At 51.5% G+C, this 22,310-nt stretch overlaps 1 protein-coding gene across 1 annotated transcript in view; it reads right to left on the minus strand.

The window, feature by feature from the left end:
* Positions 1-22,310, minus strand: part of ADCY1 (adenylate cyclase 1) — a 116,358-nt gene that overhangs the window by 17,454 nt on the left and 76,594 nt on the right. Inside the window, exons 9-14 of the mRNA XM_033862808.2 lie at positions 14,014-14,208; positions 13,766-13,863; positions 12,813-12,897; positions 7,978-8,067; positions 7,185-7,441; positions 6,776-6,902 (exon numbers count right to left, since the gene is read on the minus strand). Of these exons, the coding sequence (XP_033718699.1) occupies positions 6,776-6,902; positions 7,185-7,441; positions 7,978-8,067; positions 12,813-12,897; positions 13,766-13,863; positions 14,014-14,208 (852 nt within the window). The remainder of the gene's footprint in view (positions 1-6,775; positions 6,903-7,184; positions 7,442-7,977; positions 8,068-12,812; positions 12,898-13,765; positions 13,864-14,013; positions 14,209-22,310) is intronic.

The raw sequence follows: 22,310 nt of genomic DNA on the forward strand, positions 1-22,310 counted from the left end.
GCTATCTCACTTGCCTTCTGGGGTACACACAGCCCTCTTTGGGACGCCCAGGCTCTGAGAACCACCTCCTCCTGGGGAAGCACAGAAAGGGAAAGGGCCTTTCCAAAGCACACAGAGAAGCTGAGACAGAGGTCATCAGTCCCCAGGTGAGAAGGACTTCATCTCTAACTCTTGAACTGAATCATTCCTAGTTGCCTCCCTTTGATAATTTCGTCTCACTTGAGGAAAAGCCACTCTGTGAGACATGTGCGTCAACAACTGCACCAGCTGGGCAGGTGATCAGTGATGGTGCTTGTCTCCATAGATAGCGGCTGCCCTGCAGAGGGGACAAGTGTGGAGATTCAGGGTGGACCAGGCTGGTCAGGCCACACGGGGCACAGGCATCCAGAGGAGCCCCCCACCCACTGCCAAGAGGGTGAAACACGAGGGGAGGTGGGGTCAGAGGAACAGAGACAAAGATGATAGCAGACTTATCGTTAAAAGCAATGCCAGACGAAAGGTGGCGGAACGTCTTTAACGCACTGAGCAGAAAAAAAAGATCATGAACTCAGAATCCTATACCCAGCAAAAGTATCTTTCAACCACAAAGGCAAAATGAAGAGTTTTTCAGACACGCAAGAGGTGAAAGAATTCATCACCAACAGACTTGCAAGAAACATCAAAGTGGGTCCTTCAGGCAGAAGGAAGATGACAACAGACAGAAGCCTGGATCTGCACAGAGGAATGAAAAGCACCAGAAATCATAACTATGTGGGTAAACAAAAAATACTCTTTCTCATTATAACATATCTTTAAAATAGACTTTAATGTTTATGATGGAAATGATAATATATTTGGGGGGTTATAATATATGTACAAATAAAATCTATGATGATGTCAATGGCAAAATCCCTAGGATGGAAGAAACCGATGTACATACTGTTGTTATGGTTCTTATACTATATGTGAGGTCGTATAATACCACTTGAAGACAAGCTATGATACGTACCCATTAAAAAAATACAACAGAGAGTTAGAGCTAATAAGAAGAGAGGGAGATCAAGTGGAATAATAGAAATATTTAATTAACCTAAAATAGAAAAAGAGGAAAATGAAAACAAAGCACAGATGGGACAAACAGGAAACAGCAACATGGAAGATTAAAGATTAACATCCAACCACATCCATAATCACATTAATTGTAAACGGAACAGCTCGATTAAAAGGCAAGATCCAATTGTATGTTGCTTATATGAAATCCACTTTAAATAAAAAGATACAAATAGGTTAAAAGTAAAATGATGGAAAAACATATAACAAGAGAGCTGGATTACCTATATTAATATCAGACAAAGCAGATTGCAGAGCCAAGCATATTACCTGGAAAAAGAAGGTCGTTTTTTAGGGATCAATATTTATTTGGAATTTTTGGTTTTAGCCCACAGGTATACAATAGCGTCTTTTTTTTTTTCTTTTCTTTTTTTTTTTTTTTGCGGTACGCGCGTCTCTCACTGTTGTGGCCTCTCCCGTTGCAGAGCACAGGCTCCGGAAGCACAGGCCCAGCAGCCATGGCTCACGGGCCCAGCCACTCCGCGGCATGTGGGATCTTCCCGGACCGGGGCACGAACCCGTGTCCCCTGCATCGGCAGGCGGACTCTCAACCACTGCGCCACCAGGGAAGCCCGAAGAGCGACTTTTTGTTGATCAGAGGAAAAAGGTTTCAATTTATCAAGAGGACATAATCCTAAATATTTATGCACCTAATAACAGATCATCAAAATACATAAAACAAAAACTGATAGAACTGCAACAAGTTCTATCCACAGTTGTAGTTAGAAATTCCAACACCATTCTCTCAAAACTTGATAAAATGACTAGAGAGAAAATCGGAACCTGACTTAACTGACATATATAAAACACCATCCAACAGCGACAGACCCTCTCCCTGGCTAACTCCTCCAAAATCTCCAAGACTCTATCAGGTGTTATCTTTATAGGCTAACGTCACCAACTCGGGGGCCCGGTCAGGCCGTGGGCCTGTCACACGTGTGGAGAAAGGAGGCCTGGGAAGTGACTGAAGAAGGAGCTGCAGCAGACCTCAGCTCAGCCCAGCCACTAGGAACTCCAGGTCTGAGCTCCCCACCCGCCACCGAGTGCTGAGAATGGCCGCTGCACAAGTGGGAATTACCGTCGGAATAGGCATTCATTGTAGAGAGAGAAATTTTTATCATAATCAAAATTATAAGTGTCATCATGATTATCTACTGAGTTCAAAGAAAAAAAAATCACTGGAGCAAAGGCATTCCGATAGTTCCAGATTAAGAGGTTGAGGAAGTCGTCAGGAAGGAAAAGCCCATCTGTTTATTTAGGTTTATAGAACCAGTTGGGTCTCAATAAATAATTACCCCACTGAGCCTTTGGTCTGGTAATTTTGCAACAGTTCGAGGCACTCTGATGTGCCTCTGCTGAAATATCCAGAGGGCAAATGGGCAAAGTCTAGAAATTTCCTTGTTTTGCTGCGTTTACAGGAAAGCGAGGCGTTTCTCGTTACACATCGTTAGAAAAATATGTCAGTGTGTTCCACGTAGGCAACCCTTCCCCCATGACACAGAGGTTCTCTCCTGCACCAGACTCCCTGGAAAGCACTCTTCGCCGTGGGGCCGGGTGTGCAAGGGGCATCGCTGGCAGAGGACCCCAGGACAGGGTCAACCCCTGGACTTAGTAACATTTAAGGGGACACCAATGCCAAGAACAGCTCTTGCCAATCCAGATGAGAGAAACTGCCTGCCTGCCTGAGGGAAGGGGTCCCCGGCTGGGGGAGCCGACGGCCAGGGCCTCAATCCCACTCTCTGAGCGTGAGGTCCAGAACGGGCACCCAGTCAAAGAGTGGGAAACCCCATCTCCCACACCCCCAAGCCGGTCCAGCGCTTCCTGGCTCATCCTAAGCCCGTTCTTCTCTAGCTCTGAGTAGCTACTCATAACTGAAAGATCTTAAACCAGAGGGCCCAGCGGACGGCCAGTAGACACATCTCTGGGACCAGCCTCCCCTGGATACCCGGCCAGAGCCGGGCAAGACCAAGTTCAGCGGCACAGCCCACCACAAAGAGGCCGTCCTCCCTTACCTGGCGCGGCTTTGGCAAACTGCAGCAGCCGCATCCCCTTTCCAGGAATGGTGTGCGCCGGCCTCTTCCCCTGGCGTCTCTGCTGACCCAGGACCCACCCAGAGGGCTCTACCTACAGGCCCCCTTGCCGCTGGCTTCTGGCCGGGCTCAGCCGGTGGGAACTTCAGTAGGGGCTGCGAGGGAGGCAGGAGAGCACGGCTGGGTCCCTCCCAGCATGGTCACTGGGGGCTGGCTGTGTCCCTTGGCGGAAGGTCGTGAATCCTGTCTGGTGGCCCAGATTGTCCCAGGTGCTGAGGACCCCTTCCACTGTGGCGCCCTGGGCACTGCACCAGCCTGGGGTTGTCCTATCGCTGCCCCACCTTTCAGATGGTCCAAGTGCCATTAGCTCTCTTGACCTCACTGGTCTGGAGCGCGCCCTCTGCCCTCTGCCCAGACTGAGTGCTACGTGCCTGAGACCACACCCACCTCTACCGCAACCCCCACGCCTGATGGACAACCACGCCCGGGCTCTACAGGGCCACTTCCAAGTTGCCCCCTGGTGGCCCCTGTGACTGTGGGATCCCCACCCAGGGGTGCCTCCCCTTGCCCCTGCTCCATCACACTCCATGGCCAGGCCACCTTCCAGAGACAGGGATGGGATCCTGCCACCCTGGCTTTGGGGCCAGCAGTCAGCCCTGCCCACAGAGAACGGGGGGCTCTGACCCCTCAATGGTCTCCCCGCCACCCTTTCCCCCCGGGGTCTCTGTGAAGTTCCCCCTCCTGGCACACACCTTGTCCCCTTTCCTCGACGCCAGCCCCTCACCCCCCCACGGTTGAGTCTCAAGCGTCCAAGAGGCCCAGAGAAGCCCAGGCTCTTCCCAGAAGCCTGGCTGGGCATGGTGTGCCCATGTCGGTGGGGCTGCAGCCTCGACCTGGCACCGGTGAAGGCGGCTGCCTGAGTCCCCCGAGGAGCGGGGTGAGCCAGAATCAGGTGAATTCCCACCCTTACGCCCTCACCAGGGGCCCTGCCCAAGCTGCACAGGAACTGGGGCCAGTGCTCTCCAGAGAGCCCACCTGGGGGGTCCCTGCCTGTGCAGAGGGAGCCAGGGGGCTCAGATCTCAGCGCCCTCCTGCCCACCTGGAATCCAGGTATGGAGTGAAGACAGGGCTGGGCCACAGGCCCCTGCGAATCAGGGGTCTGTCCCAGCAAGGGCTGGCTCAGGGCTCCCACTGGCCCCACACAGGGAGTCTGTGTCCAGAACAGGCACTGACTTAAGAGTACAGGCTGAAGAATAAAGAAACAGGCAAATCCACAGGGACAGAAAGTAGATGAGTGCTGGCTCGGGGCTGGGGGTGGCTAGAAATGGGGAGCGACCGCTAATGGTTATGGGGGTTCCTTGGGCAGCGTAAAAATGTACTAAAACTGACTGTGGTGTTGATTGCGTGATGCTGTGAAAGCCTCGGAAAGCCACGGAATTGTATACTTTAGATGGGCGCGTGAACCACGTGGGATGTGAACTTCACCTCAGCAAAGCTGCTGTATAAAAAGGAATAAATAAGCCATGCTTTTCACCTAGCATATCCGTGTGTGCACAGACAGATACACACACACACACACACACACACACGCGCGCACATTTTCTTTCTTTTGTTTACGCAGAGTAATGGAATGATTGCTCATGATCTTGAACACAACCTGCCCTGGTGTGCAGACAGCAACCTGTTTTAGTAGCATCTGTCTTTTCCAGGTTAATTAAACTGGAGGGTGAACAGTAGTTTCCACCGGAGTGGCCGCTGCCTTCCGCCCCCATCACAGCCAGCCCTCCCATCCCCCCTCCCTGCCCCTCCTTCCCACAGGGAGAGCACCCAGCAGTGGCTCCGGAGAGAGCCCAGTGGGGCCTACAGCCTGTCAGACGTAACACGGTGTCTGCACCGACTGTGCGCCAAGCCTGCTGGGAAGGGAACTGTAATCGTTCCTCACTGCAGTGGCTAATTGCATGTGTCAACCTGACTGGGCCACAGGGCGCCCGGATCGCTGGTGAGCATCCCTTCTGAGTGTGTCTGAAGGAGAGATTAGCTCTGAATAGCTGGACTGCGGGAGGAGGTCGTCCGCTCCAATGTGGGCGGGCATCATCCAATCCCCTGGGGCCTGAAGGGAAGAAAATAGCAGAGGAGGGGCACTCCGCTCTCAGCCTGAGCTGGGGCGTCCATCTTCCCCCTCCCTCGGACATCAGCACTCCCGGTTTCTGACCTTGGGACCCGGACTGGACTACGTACACCCCAGCACTCCTGTTCTCTCACGGCAGGTGGCAGACGGTGGGACGTGTCAGCCTCCGTAACCTCGCAGGCCAATCCCGGGAATAAACCTCCTCTCTGCAGAACCCAACCAATACACTCCCACACGGGATTAGGGTCCTCACTCCATTCTACTGCGGACCAGGGACCCCAAGTGGAGTTGTGGGATTCCCGAGGAGGACCACTTAACTCTAGGCCCACCTCCTGCCCACCCGACACAGCTGACCAGCGAGGGCCTCAGCCACTGACCTCCTGCCTATTCCACCACAGGACACGGACAGGCGTCATCCGTCTTCCTGAAGCAAGGGTGTGGGCAGGCAGAAAAAAAAGGAGACTGGGCCCCCCCAGCAGGCGGGGAGAGTGTGGGGTGACGGCGGGGTGCACCCAGACACCTGGCTCAGAGCCACGTGGCTCTGGACTGGGACCCTGGCTGCACACAGGGTCCCTGGTATGCGGACGCTCCCACCCACCACAGACCTGCTGGGACCTCCAGTCATTCCAGCCCTGGCCCTGGGCACGTCACATCTGTGTCTGAGCCCCATCTGTAATCCCACCTCCCGGGCAGGGCTGCTGTGAGGACGGAACAGAATGAACTCCCTCAGACAGCCAAGGGCTGCTTCTTCACGTGTCAGAATGAGAAGACTCTCCTGCAGCCTCTGTTCTACTGCACACCCGCCTCCCCATTTTTAGACGAGGAAACCAAGGGGAAGCAATGTGTCCAGAGCCAGGAAGTGTGCAACTTACACAGATGGAGTCTGGCCTCTGGACCAGAAAGCCGGAAGCCCTCTGTTCCCAGAGTCGGGGACACAGAGCAGGTGACAAGGGGACAAGGAACAGGTGATGAGGGGGCTCGGAGACACACCACACCACGTGTGACCTGGGCTGGGCCCAGAAGTGGCCCTGGGTATGCCCGGTGCGCCTGTGCTCTGAGGTCATCGCCTGACACAGGGGCTCAGGGCCCAGGACAGCTCACGGGTCTGCTACTCCTCCGTGTCTCTCCCTCTCGTTTCAGAATTCCCCAGCATGCACTGTAAAAACATCAGGTCCCGGCCCCCAACCACAGACCTAAATCTGGAGCGGGCCACGCGCGATTCGGCACCTTCACGAATTTTCCACGAGCCTGATGAGACCCGCTGTCACGTCCGGCCAGCGGAGGCCGAGCCCCTCTGCACCGTCACCGCTCTGCCAGCACGCCTTTGCTCACTGCTGGCAAAGCAGTCAGACTCTGACCGTCGCACAGGGCTCGTCAGACTGCCCCCCGCCTGCCTGCCTTCCTGCTCCTTAGCCCCAGTGGCTCCACCCACAGAGCCGCCAGCGTCCAGCCGGGAGCCCCCACCTGACACCTCTCCCAAGGGGCCCCTGCCCCCCCCACCCCACGGAAGCAGAGGGGCTCCTCTTGCCTGTGCAGCCCACAGGTAGTCCAGCCGCAGCTTGACGTCCACCTGCCGGGCGTGCAGGGCCAGCGTGCACGAGAACAGGAGGATGGCCACAATCGGCTCAAAGCTGCGGCCCGAGACGGCGTCACCCCTTGGGGAAGAAAAGTAAGGAAACCCACGTCAGTGTCCCGAACGCAAGGCCGGTCCCCAGAGGCCCCTCAGACGCGACACCCCCAGCGGCGCCCGGGACGGACCCGGGCGGAGAGCCCCATCCCCGGGGAAACCCGAGGACTTGCTGGAACGTGGGGCCAAGTGAAGAAAGGGAGAAGCCCCGGCACCGGCGAGCTTCTGTTCAGCAAATCGGAACACAGGGCCCCTCGCGTGGACACAGGTGATGCCTGGCCACCGGCTCTAGCCGGAACAGCGTACCTACCCCACGGCCTTCGTGTACCCGCCGAGCTCCAGGACGAGGATGTAGGAGGTGGTAAGCACGGCAAGCAGGATCATTTTTGGCAAGGAGGACACCCGCAGGAATACAGCCAGCGGGAGGGTGCCCACGAGGCCACACAGCAGGGCGTGGGGCGCAGACTCGCAGGGCGCGGCGGGCAGCACGCGGTCCCGGCGCCCAGACGACAGGATCACCAGCGACCCGTTGGGACTGGAGCTCCAAGCCCAAGGCAGGCAGCCCACCTGGAAGGGGGAGAGAGGACCCAGGAGCGTGGGAGGAGCCCCACTCAGGACACTCACGCGCCCTGCTCCCCGCCCCCTACGGCCTCCCGCTCCAACCCGCTCCCCCAGCGCCATCAGCCGGGCCTCGGAAACTTCTGCCTGCTCCCGGCCCTGCTAGTCTCCTGACTACCCAAGAGGGGGCAGGCTCCCCAGGGCCTGGGCCTGGGGGCATGAGACCCCTACCATCCTCCCAAACCACTCAGCTCCATCCTGCCCCTCCCCCCACCCCCTCCTTCCTGTTTCTCTGCCCAAGCTTCATCCTCTGCGCACTGTGAAGGCCGGGCCTCCATTCCCAGGAGGATCGCGTGTCCTGCCCTGGGTGACGTCCCCTTCCCACCCCGCACTTCCTTGAGCACCCCCAGGCCCACCTCTGATCCCCTTGTTTCCCTCCCCAGCCCAGGGCCAGGCCCTTCAGGGTGGTCCCCGCAGGGCCCCCCACGTACCTGCGCCTGGCGACCCTCACCACGCCCAGCCCCGTGCTCAGCAGAGACACTCACCACACAGCCTTGGGCCACGGAGTAGATTAAGACCACGATGAAGATACACAGGACGGTGCGGATCTGGATCGTCAGGCACCCTGGAAAACACTGAACAACAAAATGCTATTGAGAAAATGGCCTCTTGTTACAAAGTCGATCGTGTTCACAGTAAATCACAGTACAGAATGTTGAGAGCCACCTGTAGGCAGCTAGAGTCTCACCGACTACTCATCCTTCACACACCTTTCTCGGCTGTTTTCATATAATTAATCTCCCCGGTGGAAAAGCTGCCCAAACTAAAAAAGACAAAAACTGAAGTCTTTAAATTAAAAAGATGCTGTGACGCTGAGTGGCACTGACAATCACTGAACAGATTACCTTGACGTTTTCAGAATACTGCATCCTTCTATCTCAGAAATGGTAAGACTTTCCATTTATTTGTGTCTTACATGCTTTAACTAAGTTTTATCATTGTCTTCACACAGGCTTTATAAAATTTTTGTCATCAGACGTCTTATGTTAAGTCTATTTAATAAACACATTTTGCAATATTCAAAAAATGATGTCATGGATAAAAGAAGTTCTTCTTAGACTCACACTTCTGAAATTAGAAACGAAAACGAAAATAGAGACCACAGGGAGATTACAGAAAACACCGACCGGCCAGGGAGCCCGGGACCATCTACATGGTTATCCCTCTATCCTCCCCGCCGTGAAGTCGGAATCATTACCGACCCTGCTCTACCGGTGAGGAAATGCGGCCCAGACACCACTCACTCTCCAGTCCAGGAGACACAGAGTGGGCCGCTCCAGCTCACACAGTGGTGGACGTGGATCTGGGTCCCAGTTCTAGGCTTCAATACTGTTGTATTTTCCTTGAAACGCAGATCTCCTCTGAGGTCCTCACGCAGAGGAGCTGTTCTGCGATGGTGTGAGCCCCACTGTCTTAGTACCTGCGTCACGCCCATCCCAGTCTTCTCTCTCACTGAGCCCTGGGCAAGGCCGTGGCTGCTCAGGGGGACTCCTGCCCCCAGCCCCAAGAAGCACGGGCTGCTCACCCTTTTACTCAGCAAACCCTGGAGACGCTGTGACCGGGAGTGGGGCCTGGCCCCTGGTGCTGCGGGAGAGGTGGAAACAGGACAAATGTCTCTCGGGAGGCTATGAGTGGAGGGCCACTGGCCAAGGCTGGGCAAGCCCCGCCCACGGTGTGTCCCGCTCCGGGCCTGGAGGGTGGACGCGGATGTACAGCTGGGTTGCTGATGCCTTTGGGCCACCCAAGGAAGAGCAGCCTTGGGCTGAGCCGGCACATAGGGGCAGTCAGAAGACCCAGAGAGAAACTGGTCTCAGGTAGTTGAATGGAGTCACTGGATAAAACCAGCCCTGGGCCCACCCTCCTCCCCTCCCTCTCTCCCTCCCTCTGAATTTTCTGAATATATAGGACAATAAATTCCCTTTACCACTTAAGACCATTTGAGCTGGCTCTTCCGTTACCTGCAAAATAACATTGTTTAAGGCCGCCCCTGGATCACGCAATGGTGAAGAGCTGTGACGGCCAGCCTCGGGGTACTGAGACCCTCTTCACTCCATGCTAACTGCCTGATCCTACAAACGTGTTTGATTGAATACACACGAGTTAAAATACCTCTCTGGAAATTAATAATGACAATCACAAGGGCCCGCCTGGAGTTGGGGCTTGTTTGCTGGGAGCAACTAGAGGGATAGGAACACAGGCACGATAAGAAGGGCTGTCTGTTCATTTTAAGACTGCTGGCCGCCTTTTTTACAGTTAATTTGGGTCAACTTATCAGTTCTCGAGCAAAAAAACAAATATACAGGCGCACACACACACACACACACAATCTCCGAAGACCTAAAAACAGCATGAAAAGTAGTTTGTCATAATACAGAAAAAAGGTAGCTGATCTGACATAAACAATGGAAAATTCCCCCAGAACGTGACCCACAATTAGTCAAAGGTGACCCAGGGGGTTGTCTATCGTTGCCACATCCTCAGAGCATGCTGTCACTGTCTCACGAAGGGAATCTGCAGCAATGGCCAGGCTGAGCGCCCGGGACCCCACGGCCAGACGGGGATTCACAGCCTGAGCGGAATTTCACAAAGGACCCCAACAGTGTGACAAGGTCGCGAGGCAAGGGGATGCAGAGCAAGGCCCTGCCCTGTGCTCTGCAGAGAAGCGGAGCCGTGGAGCGGGCTGTGACCAGGGCGCGACACACGGAAGAAACCGCGGCCGCGCCAGATGGCCGGCGAAAGGAGGGGTGACCGCCCGGCACCGTGGAAGGTCAGTCCTAATGCGGGCGACACTCCGACGGAGCCGCGTGGCTGCAGAGTCCCAACGACCTAGGCAAAGGCGACAACTACACAACCCCAGCCTTCTCCACTCAGCCCTGCCTCTGCGCTCTCGGCTTATTCTCCGCCCATGCGTGTTGAGGGCCCAGAGAAGCACAGGGCGTGGCCAGAGACCACGTGCTCCCATGGGGGCGGGGCTTCAGAGGCTTCTGACCAGGCATCAAACCTGGCATCAGCCTTTGGCTAAGATCAAGTGTAGTAAGAACTGTGTTTTACACTACGGCGCACAGGTACACACAACTGAAGCAAACTTCCGGGAAACCCTGACTACAGTTGATGTAGGATGGCATTTTCATTCATTCCTATTCCATTCCTTTTGTTCACATCTCACAAAAACCTAAAAAAACCAAAAAACCACACATAAAAACAAGCAAAAAAAACCCCAATTTCACAGCCCCCCAGAGAGTTGCAATTTGAAGTTTAAAAAATATGACTTACTCTATGCTAAATATATGAACTCAACCACACACAGATGCACTGCAGAAGCCACTGGGGCTGAGGTAGAAAAGGATGCGTCACTGGGACGGCGGGGCACTCTCAGGGGCTAGCAGAGCCCTCGAGTTTGTCCCCGGAGGGTCACTGTCCTCTGCTGAGGCTCCGTCTCCCTCCCCAAGGAGGGAAAACCTACAGGTTTTCTAACTTCCCAGGCACTGTCCATTCATCGACGACGTCCAGTGTAAGCGGAATCTCACCACCACTGCAGACCTCCTCCCTGCCTTCCCCACCCCCTGCAGGCGGCTCGCGGGGTCTAGGGTGGGCCGGGCCGGGGGCACGGTGGGCAGGGCACTGTTCCTCCCCGGAGGCCAGCCCTGCCAGGGCCGTAGGGAGGGCAGGAAGCCCAAGGCAGGAGCCCCACCTCCTGAGCGGTACCTTCACTCAGGGGACCACGAAGGGGTGACTGGGACGGCGGACAGAAAAGTGAGGCTGAAATACGGGAAGAATGTGTGCCAGGCCCTGCTCCCAGTACATCATGAATATCAGCTCCAGTCCCCGTCCCTTTCACGGACGGAGACACTGAGGCCCTCGCGCTGGCAGCCCCTAGCAATGGAGCTGCCACACCGGCTGCATGCTCTGGCTGTGGCCGCTTCTACGTCACAGAGGAAGGCACTCTGTCCAGTTGACTCCCAGGCCTTCTCGGGGATATTCAGCTGCAATGGACCCTCCCGCCTGCATGCACAGCCGTGACCACTCACGTCTCCCCATCTCAGCACGTGCTGGCCTCTGCGGGACGACCCTGCCTCCGCTGCCTGTCCCCACCCTCCCCAGCCAGAGCCTGCCTGCTGTCTGGCCCCTCCTGTCGCCTGGCGCCCAGTCTTCTGCACAAGCCCCATGGTGAGCTCAGAGCCCGGCGCAGGGCCTGCGAAGGGGAGTGTGCGAGTGTGTAAACTGGCCCCTGAACTGGCGCGCAGTGGCCGGGCGACCTGCAGCTGCCTGCTGCCAGGACCATGCACGCTGCACCCCGCTGCTTCCTGACCATCGCTCTGAGCGGACCCATGAAGCAATGGGTCAAAATCGCACACCTAGAAAAAATGCTCAAGCCCATGGGGGAGGGCGAGGAGGGGGGTGTGGGTGGAAAGAAAGGGGCTGGGGGAGCCAGGGTCACCTCCTCCAGGAAAACTGTCCACCAGGTGCACAGATTCTGAACACGGGGGATGAATGGGACGGGCTAAGAAATTAGCATCCACTTGCCATGCTTTCACTTGAAATTAGGTGAATAAAGCAATCTTATCTGAAGTGGGAAATTCCAGTTTACCAAACCAGACGCCACCCCATCTATGAAATCAGAGAGCTGGGAACGTGGTTTGAATAAATAGCACTTTTTCTTAACTCAACAAGTTACCTATGAATAATAAAAAATTTAAATAAATAAAACTAGAGCCGATCTTCTCAAGAAGTAGCTGTTTTCAACAACTGTGCAAAAATAACACTGGGTCGGTCAGACGTGACAAGTGGGGGTCTAGTGGGGACAGGGGACATTTGAAAATGAAGGTTCAGGATGTGAGAGAGGCGTGCGGGACCAGGACAGAGCCCTCTTCCAGGAGCCATGGGCGACACGGGGCCATGCACTCAGCCCTGGCTCCAAAGGCAAGGAAGCATCCTCGAGAGTGTGGCCGCCCCAGGCTAGGACGGGAACCCACGACGAGCCACAGGACGCTCCATCCGCAGAGAAGAGCGTCACACCTTGTGTTCGTTTATCCAGTCACTACCAATCACCCACCCTTGTGTCCATGGGGCACCTTCCCAGAACTCCAAACTGCACCTGGCACATCATGACGGGCTTCATGAACTCCCAATATGCGGACAGCTCTTTCCGCCTGCCAAGAAGGCAAGCAGACGAACTGCCTCCACTACCCCACCTGTCCTGCCAACAGGGCAGGCAGAAGCCATGCACCTACCTGTCCAGGTGACGTGCAGGTGCAAGACACACACACACTGGTACCTGGACTAGGTAACGAGCAGGTAGAGAACACGAGCACACATATACCTGGACCCGGGTGATGTGTAGATACAGGACACAGGCCACCAGGAAGCAGATGCAGAACACCAGCAGGAGGAGGACGGCCACGCTCCTAGGACAGAAGACACGTGGGCACTGCAGGTTGGGCCGGGCGAGGTGTGCCCGAGAAATGCCTGGGAATCCACCCTTCCTCCCCTGCCTCACCCAGTCGCTGGCCCCCGGGAAGGAACAGCAGTCTCTGGGGACTTGTCCATGCTGGCTCTCTTCTAGGGGAGGAGCCCTTCCTGTGTCCACCCCAACTTCTAAGCCCCCCAGGGTCTCTCTAGTCCTGGGAGCGCCTGAGAGATGCTTTCCCTACGCAGGAAGGGCTGGGGTTGCACAGACTTGGCTGCTGGGTACCACCCTCTTACTGGGCTTCAACTGGGAAGGGTTTTTCTAGAAAAAGCTGTATCCCCACATAGGGCCGTGCAGATGGCCACTGTGTGTCCACAGGGTCCTGGGGTGGGGGGGGGGGCGGCTTCCATGTACTTTCTGGAAACTCACAGGAGAATTGCTCCACTCGGGACGATGACTAAATGTTATTAAAATCACTATGCGTTTGTTCCTTTCCAAAGCCTGCTTTTCCTCATTTTAACGTTTCTGAAAATGACAAGCACCTAGACACCAGGGTGCCCATTTGGTGCCCTGTTTGTCTCCTCCTGCAGACGCTGTCATGAGGTCAATGGCGCATGTGGTGTGGACAGAGTCACTGAAAATATACGGTGTCTGAGAACTGAGCACATTTAAAATTAAAAACTGCGAGTGAGCATTCCACACGTTTGCCATCAGGCGTGCTCAGCTAGTTCCTCCGGTAAATGGAGAACTGGTGTGTGGCTCAGGGCACCGCAGGAGTGTGACCGCGGGAGTTGAACCTGAACTTGAAAAGAAAAGGACTCCTGGTGACCTTCTCCTCTGACTGATGGACCTGGAACGGTACTTACTGCGGGATTATTAGAAGGTAGACAAGGCCAAATAAGGCGGCCAGGATGAGGGCCAGAATGACGGCGCTGGTGAAATACTCGTCCTGAAGCTGGTGATACTAGAAGACACAGAAAAGGACCGTCAGCCGCCCAGCTTCCTGGAGACGCCAAGGTCTTCCCGAGGGCGCCAGGGATGCCTAGAACTACAGCGAGAAGGGCCACCCACGTTCACTCCCAGCCCCCCCAGAGCCCCCCGACCCCGCACTCACCTTTCGCTCTCGCTCAGCCTGCTTGTACTTCAGGGTGAAGAAGTTCAGGTCCGCCATCTCCAGCTCCATCTGGCGGGCTTCCAGGAGGCGGCTGATGTACCTGTTGACGCGTGTCCCAGGGGTGGTGTGGACAACATTTGTAGAGAAAGACGAGCGGTTTCTGAGTTTTTCTGAGGCTGTTCTCAATGCCCTCCGCTGCCCGTCACGGAAAGAAAGGAAGGGATAGTGTCAAATTCTCCACTTATTAAAGAAAAGAGCTCTTATGCTCCCTCCTCCTGGGTCCTCGCCCACTGCAGAGTCTGGGGGGCCGGGTTTGGGGATCTGAGATGCAATCTCGCCTCAGCCACCTGCTGGCAGCGAGATTCCAGGTGAGTTATCTCATCCTTGGTGTTGTAAGTGGGGTTACATGGCACCTGTGCGGTGGTACCATGTGGAGGATTTAAGGGACCCCGCTCATGTGCAGTGGACAGTGCCCAGCACAGAGCAATGAAACTGGTTCTTTGAAAATGTCAATAAAATCAACAGATATCTAGCAAGGATGACAAAGAAAAAGAAAGAAAGACACTAACAAATTCAGGAAAGAAATATAATTTTACTACAGACCCTGGAGACATCAAGAGGATATAAGGAAATACTATGAACAATAGTTCACATATAAATTTGACAACTTAGATCAATTACCTACTCCTTGAAATATACAAACTACCACAACTCACCCAACAGGAAAGATAACTAGAAAAGCCCTATAATGGCTAAAGAAATTTACTTCATAATTTTAAAATTCATGCAAAAGTAATCTCCAGGCTGAGATGGTTTCATCGTGAATTCTACCAAACATTTAAATAAGAATTAACATCAATTTTATACAATCTCTTCCAGAAAATAGAAGTCAACACTTCCCAAATCACTTTATAAAGTCAGTATTAGGGGCTTCCCTGGTGGCACAGTGGTTAAGAATCCACCTGCCAGTGCCAGGGACACGGGTTCAAGCCCTGGTCCAGGAAGATCCCACATGCCCGTGCGCCACAACTACTGAGCCTGCGCTCTAGAGCCCGCAAACCACAACTACTGAGCCCACATGCCACAACTACTGAAGCCCACATGCCTAGAGCCCATGCTCCGCGACAAGAGAAGCTGCCGCAATGAGAAGCCCGCACACCGCAACAGAGTAGTCCTGGCTCGCTGCAACTAGAGAAGGCCCACGGGCAGCAATGAAGACCCAACGCAGCCAAAAATAAATACAAATAAAATAAATAAATGTATATAAATAATAAAGTCAGTATTATACTGATACCAAAACCAGACTAAGACAGTATTAAAAAAAGGAAAACCACTTTTGAGGTCACATCCCTCATGAATATTGATGCAAAAATCCTTAGCAAAACATTAGCAAATAGGATTCAGCAATATATAAGTAGAGGCCTACACCATGACCTTTACTAGATATGCAAGGCTGTTTAAATATTTGAACCTCCATGCAATCCATCGTATTAACACCATATTAACCAGCACATGGAAAACCTCATGGTCATATCAACTGATACAGAAAAAATCCTTTGACAAAATTCAATATCCACTCATGATAAAAATGATCAGAAAACTAGGAATGGAGGGGAACTTCCCCAACTTGATGAAGCACATCTCCAGAATACCTACAGCTAACATCACACTCAAAGGTAAAAGGTTTTCCCTCTACCATCTGCAGTAAGGAAGAGATTTCTGGCTCACCCCCACCTTGAATACAATACAGTGCCCCCAACCAGTGCCATAAGGCAAGGAAGGCAAATAAAATGAAAACAGATTGGAAAGGAAGAAATGAAACTGTCCCTATTTGCAGACATGATAGAAACAGACATGATAGTCTACACAGAAAACCCCAGTGGGAGGAAAAAAAATCCTAGAACAAATAAGTGAGTTCCACAAGGTCACAGGATAAAAGATAAACATACAAAATCAACCATATTTCTTTATACTAGCTATGAGCGTGTGAAGACCAAAACTAAAATACTGTACCATTTATAATCACTGAGAAGATGAAATACTAGGTGTAAATCTAACAACAGAACTTGTATGCTGAAGACTACACAATGCCAGTGAAAGAAATCAAAGAAGATCTCAATAAATGGACAGACATACCATGCTCATGGATAAGAAGACTCAACATAGTGAAAATGTCAATCCTCCCCGCACTGTCAATTCCTGTCAAATCCTAGCAGGATATTCTTTTTTTTTGTAGCTAGACAAGCTTATTCTAAATATTAAATGGAATAGCAAAGGGATTAGAATAGCTCATTTTTCTTAAAAAGAATAAAGTGAGAGGAATTGCTCTACTGATTTTAAGACTCACTATATAACTATATCAATCAAGACAATATGGTTTTGGCAGAAGGACAGACACATAGATCAATGGAACAGAACGGAGAGCCAGAAATAGCTTCACACAAGTATGGTCAACTGATTTTTGACAAAGTGCAAAAGCAATTCAATGGTAGAAGCATAGCTTTTAAACAAATAGTGCTGGAACCATTGGAGATCCATTAGCAAAAAAAATGAACTTAACTCAAACCTCACACTTTATAAAAAGAATTAACTCAGAATGGATCACATTACAAAACATGAAAATATAAAATCCAGTTAGAAAGCAGACAATAGACACAAGGGGCATTTCACCAAAGAAGAGAACATACAAAGAGCTCCCTGGAGGCCTAGTGGTTAGGATCCTGGGCTTTCATCAGGGAACTGAGATGCCACAAGCTGGGCAGCGTGGCCAAAAAAACACATGGATAGAAACATAAGCACTCGCTTTTCGATCAATATTAAAGCATAGCATTTTATATGAGGGATTAAATCTTGAAATACATAAACACATATTTTTATTTCTTTTTTTTTTTTTTTTTTTTTGCGGTACATGGGCCTCTCACTGTTGTGGCCTCTCCCGTTGCGGAGCACAGGCTCCGGACGTGCAGGCTCAGCGGTCATGGCTCACGGGCCCAGCCGCTCCGCGGCACGTGGGATCTTCCCAGACCGGGGCACGAACCCGCGTCCCCTGCATCGGCAGGCGGACTCTCAACCACTGCGCCACCAGGGAAGCCCTTTTTTATTTCTTTTTAAAAGTGGATTAAAGGTCATTCCCTTGCAGAGCTAGCCTGTATCTACTTTACAGTATGAAGTATCTCTTTAATTTCATAACTAATACTTTGTATTTTAGTTTTTCTTACTCCCCTCAAATTTGGGGGGACATGAAAGTAGCTTTGTGAGGACCATTTGGAAATTCACTGTCACAATTCTCCCCTGTGCTTTGTTTGTTGTATCTTTGCACATGTGTAAAGATCTGTAGATGAAATGCTGTACAGACAGTTTGGTTGAAAACATAAAAGCTCACCAGCCAGCAGAGGGGAATAATAAATCAGTGATATTAAAATGTTCTTACAATGTCAGAAAGATAAAAGTCAGAATAAAGACTCTTTCCATTGAGAGAACGCTCCTAGATCAGTATGCAGCTAGAAATTTTAATAGGGAACATGCATCTTTTGGTAATAAAAGTTGTTAAGAACAAAATAGCACACACACGAAAAAGAAAATAAGCACTTGAAAAGATGTTTGACATCATTAGCCATCAGGGAAACACAAAATAAAATCACAAGGAGATATCACCGCACACTTATTAGAACAATAATATATTTTCTTTAAAAAAAGTGGTGACAGGACCAAGGGCTGGCAAGGATGCAGAGACTGGATCACGCATATGTTGCTGATGGGATTGTGAAATGGTACAGTCACTCTGGAAGACAGTTTGCCGGTTTCTTAAAAAAACAAAACAAAAAGCAAAACCAAATAGGACCCATCAATGGCACACCTCGGCATCGATCCAAAAATAATGAAAATTTATGTCCACGTAAAAAACCTGAATGTTTATAGTAGTTTTATTTGTAATAGTCAAAATTGGACACAACCAAAATGCCCTTCAACAGGTGAGTGGTTAAACAAAGGTGGTCCATTCCAACCCGGCATACCAGCCAGCCACAGAAAGGAAGGAGCTATTGATCCCAGCAACAACCTGGAAGGACCCAAGCATAGAGCTGAGCATAAGAAAGGCGAAGTTCAAAGGGTCACACACTGTGTGATTCCGTTTATACAACATTCTCAAGTGACAGTTATAGGGATGGAGAACAGATTAGTGGGATCCAGGGTTAAGGATGGCTGTGAGGAGGGAGAAGGTGTGACCACGAGCGGGGCGAGACCTTGGTGGTGATGGAAATGTTCTGTATCACTGCCACTAAGAAAGCCACTGGGTCTCAATCCACACCAGCCCATTTCCATGGACCCACCGATGTCAGGGTCTCAGATGCAAGTGCGTGGCAGAGACTGCTGGCAGTCTCCCCGACATTCATACCCCCTTGGTCACAGAACCCAAGTTCTATAAAGGCATTAGTCTCAGCCAATGCACTGCCTTTCTCCCCTTCCCCTGTCAGCATGGTGCAGCTGTGTGGCTGAGTTCTGGCCAATGAGCTATACGCAGAAGTGTTGCTAGGGAGCATCCTCAAGAGGAGAGAGATATGCCTTTTGCCAGCTCTGCCTTCTTTCTGCTGGCTGGAATGCAGATGCAATGACCAGAGCCCCAGCATTTACCTTGGGCCATGAGGTGGCAGAGCAGCCAAGCCAGAATAATGAAAGAGAAAGGGTCTGGTCAAGATGCTTGTGAAGCCACCACACTAGCCTTGAACTGCCTGCTCTCTGGATTTAGTTTATCCATGAGAAAACTCACCGCTATCTTGTTCAAGCCACCATGATTGGGGTTTTCTTCATATGTCCTGAAACCCACTCCTGATTAGCACTACCTCTGAAAGCACACATCTCTGAAGCAGCATTCCTGGATGCTATGACCTGTCTGCTCCTCCAATCCCAATCTGCCCTCTACCTGCCATGGGGTGTGGTAGTTACAAGAAGACAGGGTGGTGAACTGGGGGACAGGGAAGATGGGGCATTCCCACAGCATGAAGCTGAAACCCTGGCCTGGGGTAGACTGGGCAGGCATGCACTTCCTGGGGCTGAGCTTGGGCACCCAACTTCCTGAAGCATATGAGCAGCTGAGATCAGTAAAAGTGTCCCCAGGCCTGCAAAGCACAGAGCTGCGTCTCAGGTCTCCTTTCACACCTGACACCCCAGGAAGGCCGTGGTCTGAGAAACGGTCTCTGCCCAGCATCAGCCCCTCTGGGGAGCAGGCAGCAGGCAGCTGCTCTGCCCCAGGTCTTACCCAGTCCCCTCACATATCCAGCTCCCCACAGGGCCCAATGAGCGGCCCTGCCATCCACCCTCACCTACTGAAGGGACAGGGATACCCCAGGGGCTTGATGCTATCACTTCACAGACGACTTTCTAGAAATGACTCATCAGCCTAAGAACTGGTGGCTTTTCTCCACCCTTTTCCACGAAGAATTCCTTGTTTGAACCTCTCCCAGAGCAGGGGCAGGGGCCAGGCTCACGCCTCCCAAGAGGCGTCCTCATCAGGGGGTATCCACCGCCTCCTTGAAGCAGCTGCAAAGTTCTCTCCTTCCTCTTCTCTGCAAGAGTCCGTATATGAGGGGGCACTAGAACTCCTTCAATGACCAGGAGAACCCACCGTCAGAGCCGTACGGGCTGGGAGTTTCCTCCTGGGAAGCAATTTAGTAAGACTTGAGCTCCTAACAGACAAAGGAGTATTCACATTTCCACTTTTGCCTGGGTCTTTTTGCCTTTTGAGTTTTACCAGGAATTTGTCCATTTCATCTAAACTGTGAAGTGGGCTGTAAAGCTGCCACCTTACCTTCAACTATGAACGTGTTAGGATCTACACGATGCCCCCTTGCTCCCCGGGGGACAATGGTAATGGTGTGGTGGCTGGATCGTCATGGATGACAGCTCGCGGTTTAATCCACTTCAAGGACATGGGCTGTCGGGGAGCAAGGAAGAGCAGAACCTCTTACTGGAACCCACTGGAGTTTTGCCGGACAAGGGCCAGCATAAGGGCTGAACCAAAACTGGCCAGGAGGGGAGGCAGCAGCTGAAAGCACAGAGCTCTCGAGCGGGGCCATGAGGGATGGCTCTGTCGGGTGATCTCAGACGAGAAATCCTACGAGCCCCTGGAAACCGTCCTGAGGCGTGAAGTCTTTCCTGAGGCCTAAGCAACGAGAACACCATGCCCAGATCCAGCTCAGCAAGTGTCTCTGCTCTGTCCAGCAGCTTTCCGGATGCCAGTGCAGGTTGTTCCCAGGTGGGCAGACCTGGCCTGGGTCTCGACCACGGTAAGTGACCTAAAGCTCAGAAGGTAAGTGGCCAGTGGCGACTGTGCTCTGGTCTGGTTTGTCTGGGGCTGGTGGACATATAGATCCACCTCAGGTCAGCCTGTCACCTCAGGGGTCAGAGTGTCCTCTTGCGACAACTAAAAGCCAGTGACAAAAGAGTGGCACACACATCACTGTGGTGACAGAGAGGGGAGCCAACCGCTGTCCCTTGCAGTAGTTATACCTGGGGCATCCTGATTCGGTGGGGACACAAAGCAAGTAAAAAGCTACTAGATGTCAAAGAAACCTTGGAGGAGCCTGTAATACCATTTACCCTGTAAGAGTCAGAGAAGAAAAGCCACCAGAATGATCATCTCAATAGATACCAAACATTATTTGCTAAAATTCAATATCTACTTCTCATTTTAACAAGTGCAAACACAGGGCTACTTTCTTGAGATCATTGGGCACCCATTACTAGTTCTTACCAAAAGCATCACAGTTAATAAGAAAACTCTATTTGTTTTAACTAATTAAGCCAGAATGAAAAAAAGAATGCCACTCATCACTATCATTGAATAAAGGATGTAAAAAAAGAAACAAAAATTATCACTATTTAAAAGTGATACCACTGTATATCAAGGAAACCCAAGAGAAGTAAAAAAGTTATTACAATCAGTTTCAATAAGTATGGACCAAACATAAGCTAGAACTTGATCTTCATCAAATTCAAGCAGTAATGGTGGAAACTATGTTTCTAAAATATTCCGAGCCATCTTTAAAACAAAAAGCTGGGAAACAGGGTAGGAAAGGCCCTCTGCAGACCTTGAAACAGATCAGGAAGGGAGACGCGGCATGAAGCAACGAACAATGCTTAAACTGTGCTGAGGCCGTGCTGGGGAAGCTGTCACAAGAGTGAGTGCGGAAAACATGGAGAGAACAATTTGGCAACAGCGATCACAAATTAAAATACATGCACCATTTAATGCAATGATTTCACTACAAAGAAGTTACCGCAGGCTATCCTTGTAAAGTTCACTAAGATGTATAAAAAAATTTTTTTAATTTAAGGATGTTCTCAGCACCGATGGCCAAGAGAAGAAATCTGGAAATCACGTTCCCACGCATCAGCAAGGCACCGGGAAACAAGTCTGTCTGCAGGTAGAGGCCCCCTGGTACGAGTCTCCAGGATCTCCAAGGTCTGTCACTGAGTGAAAAGACAGGGCGTTGGGACAGTTAAATAGGTCAGGTCTTATTGGCATTAACCTTCTAGCACACAGCCAGGTTTTTCTGGGGGGGAAGAAAAAACACAAAATGGTAAACAGTTCGGGGGATTGGACTTTCTGTATCACGGGTACATGTTACTTTTGTATTTTAAAATAAATATGCTTAGGTAATTTTAAATCTGAAGAGAAGGAGAGAGGCAGCATTTTTTAAAAGGGGAGAGAGAACTGGAAGGCTCCTGGTGTACATTCTGGAAGGGGCAAATCTACCGGCAGTATTAGGGGACTCCATAGAGAGCGTCTCCCCACGCTGGCCCGGGAGGGGGAGGCTTGGCTCCCACCTGCTGCTATAGGTAACACTGGCGCTACAATCTCTAACCAGCTACACACCCACTCTCGCAGATACTCAACTCAGAGAAATCCATTTTACAAAATGATCAGAGATGTAAGTGCACTTTCGTGAGCAAAAAAATGCTGTGAATCATTGACTTTGCTTAAAAAAAAACCCCAAAAAAAACAATAAAAGCAGAAATGACCTAAATATCAATGGAAGTCGAGTGGAAGTTGAGTAAGTAAACGGTCTCTCCCTAGGCTGGAAATCTACACAATGATTAGAGAACCCTATTTTTGAGGAAGAGTCAATAATATAAAGAAACCCTTATGATACACTGGCAAGTGAAAAAAAAGTAACAAACAGCAAACTGATTGTATATCATCCCATCAATTCTATGTAGAAATTTATAAATATACACACATCTAAGAAGCTAGAAGGACGAAAATGTTGACGATAGGTTGGTTGAGGGTGATCGGATTG

The sequence above is a fragment of the Tursiops truncatus genome, chromosome 9, assembly GCF_011762595.2.
Source record: "Tursiops truncatus isolate mTurTru1 chromosome 9, mTurTru1.mat.Y, whole genome shotgun sequence".
NCBI lineage: Eukaryota > Metazoa > Chordata > Mammalia > Artiodactyla > Delphinidae > Tursiops > Tursiops truncatus.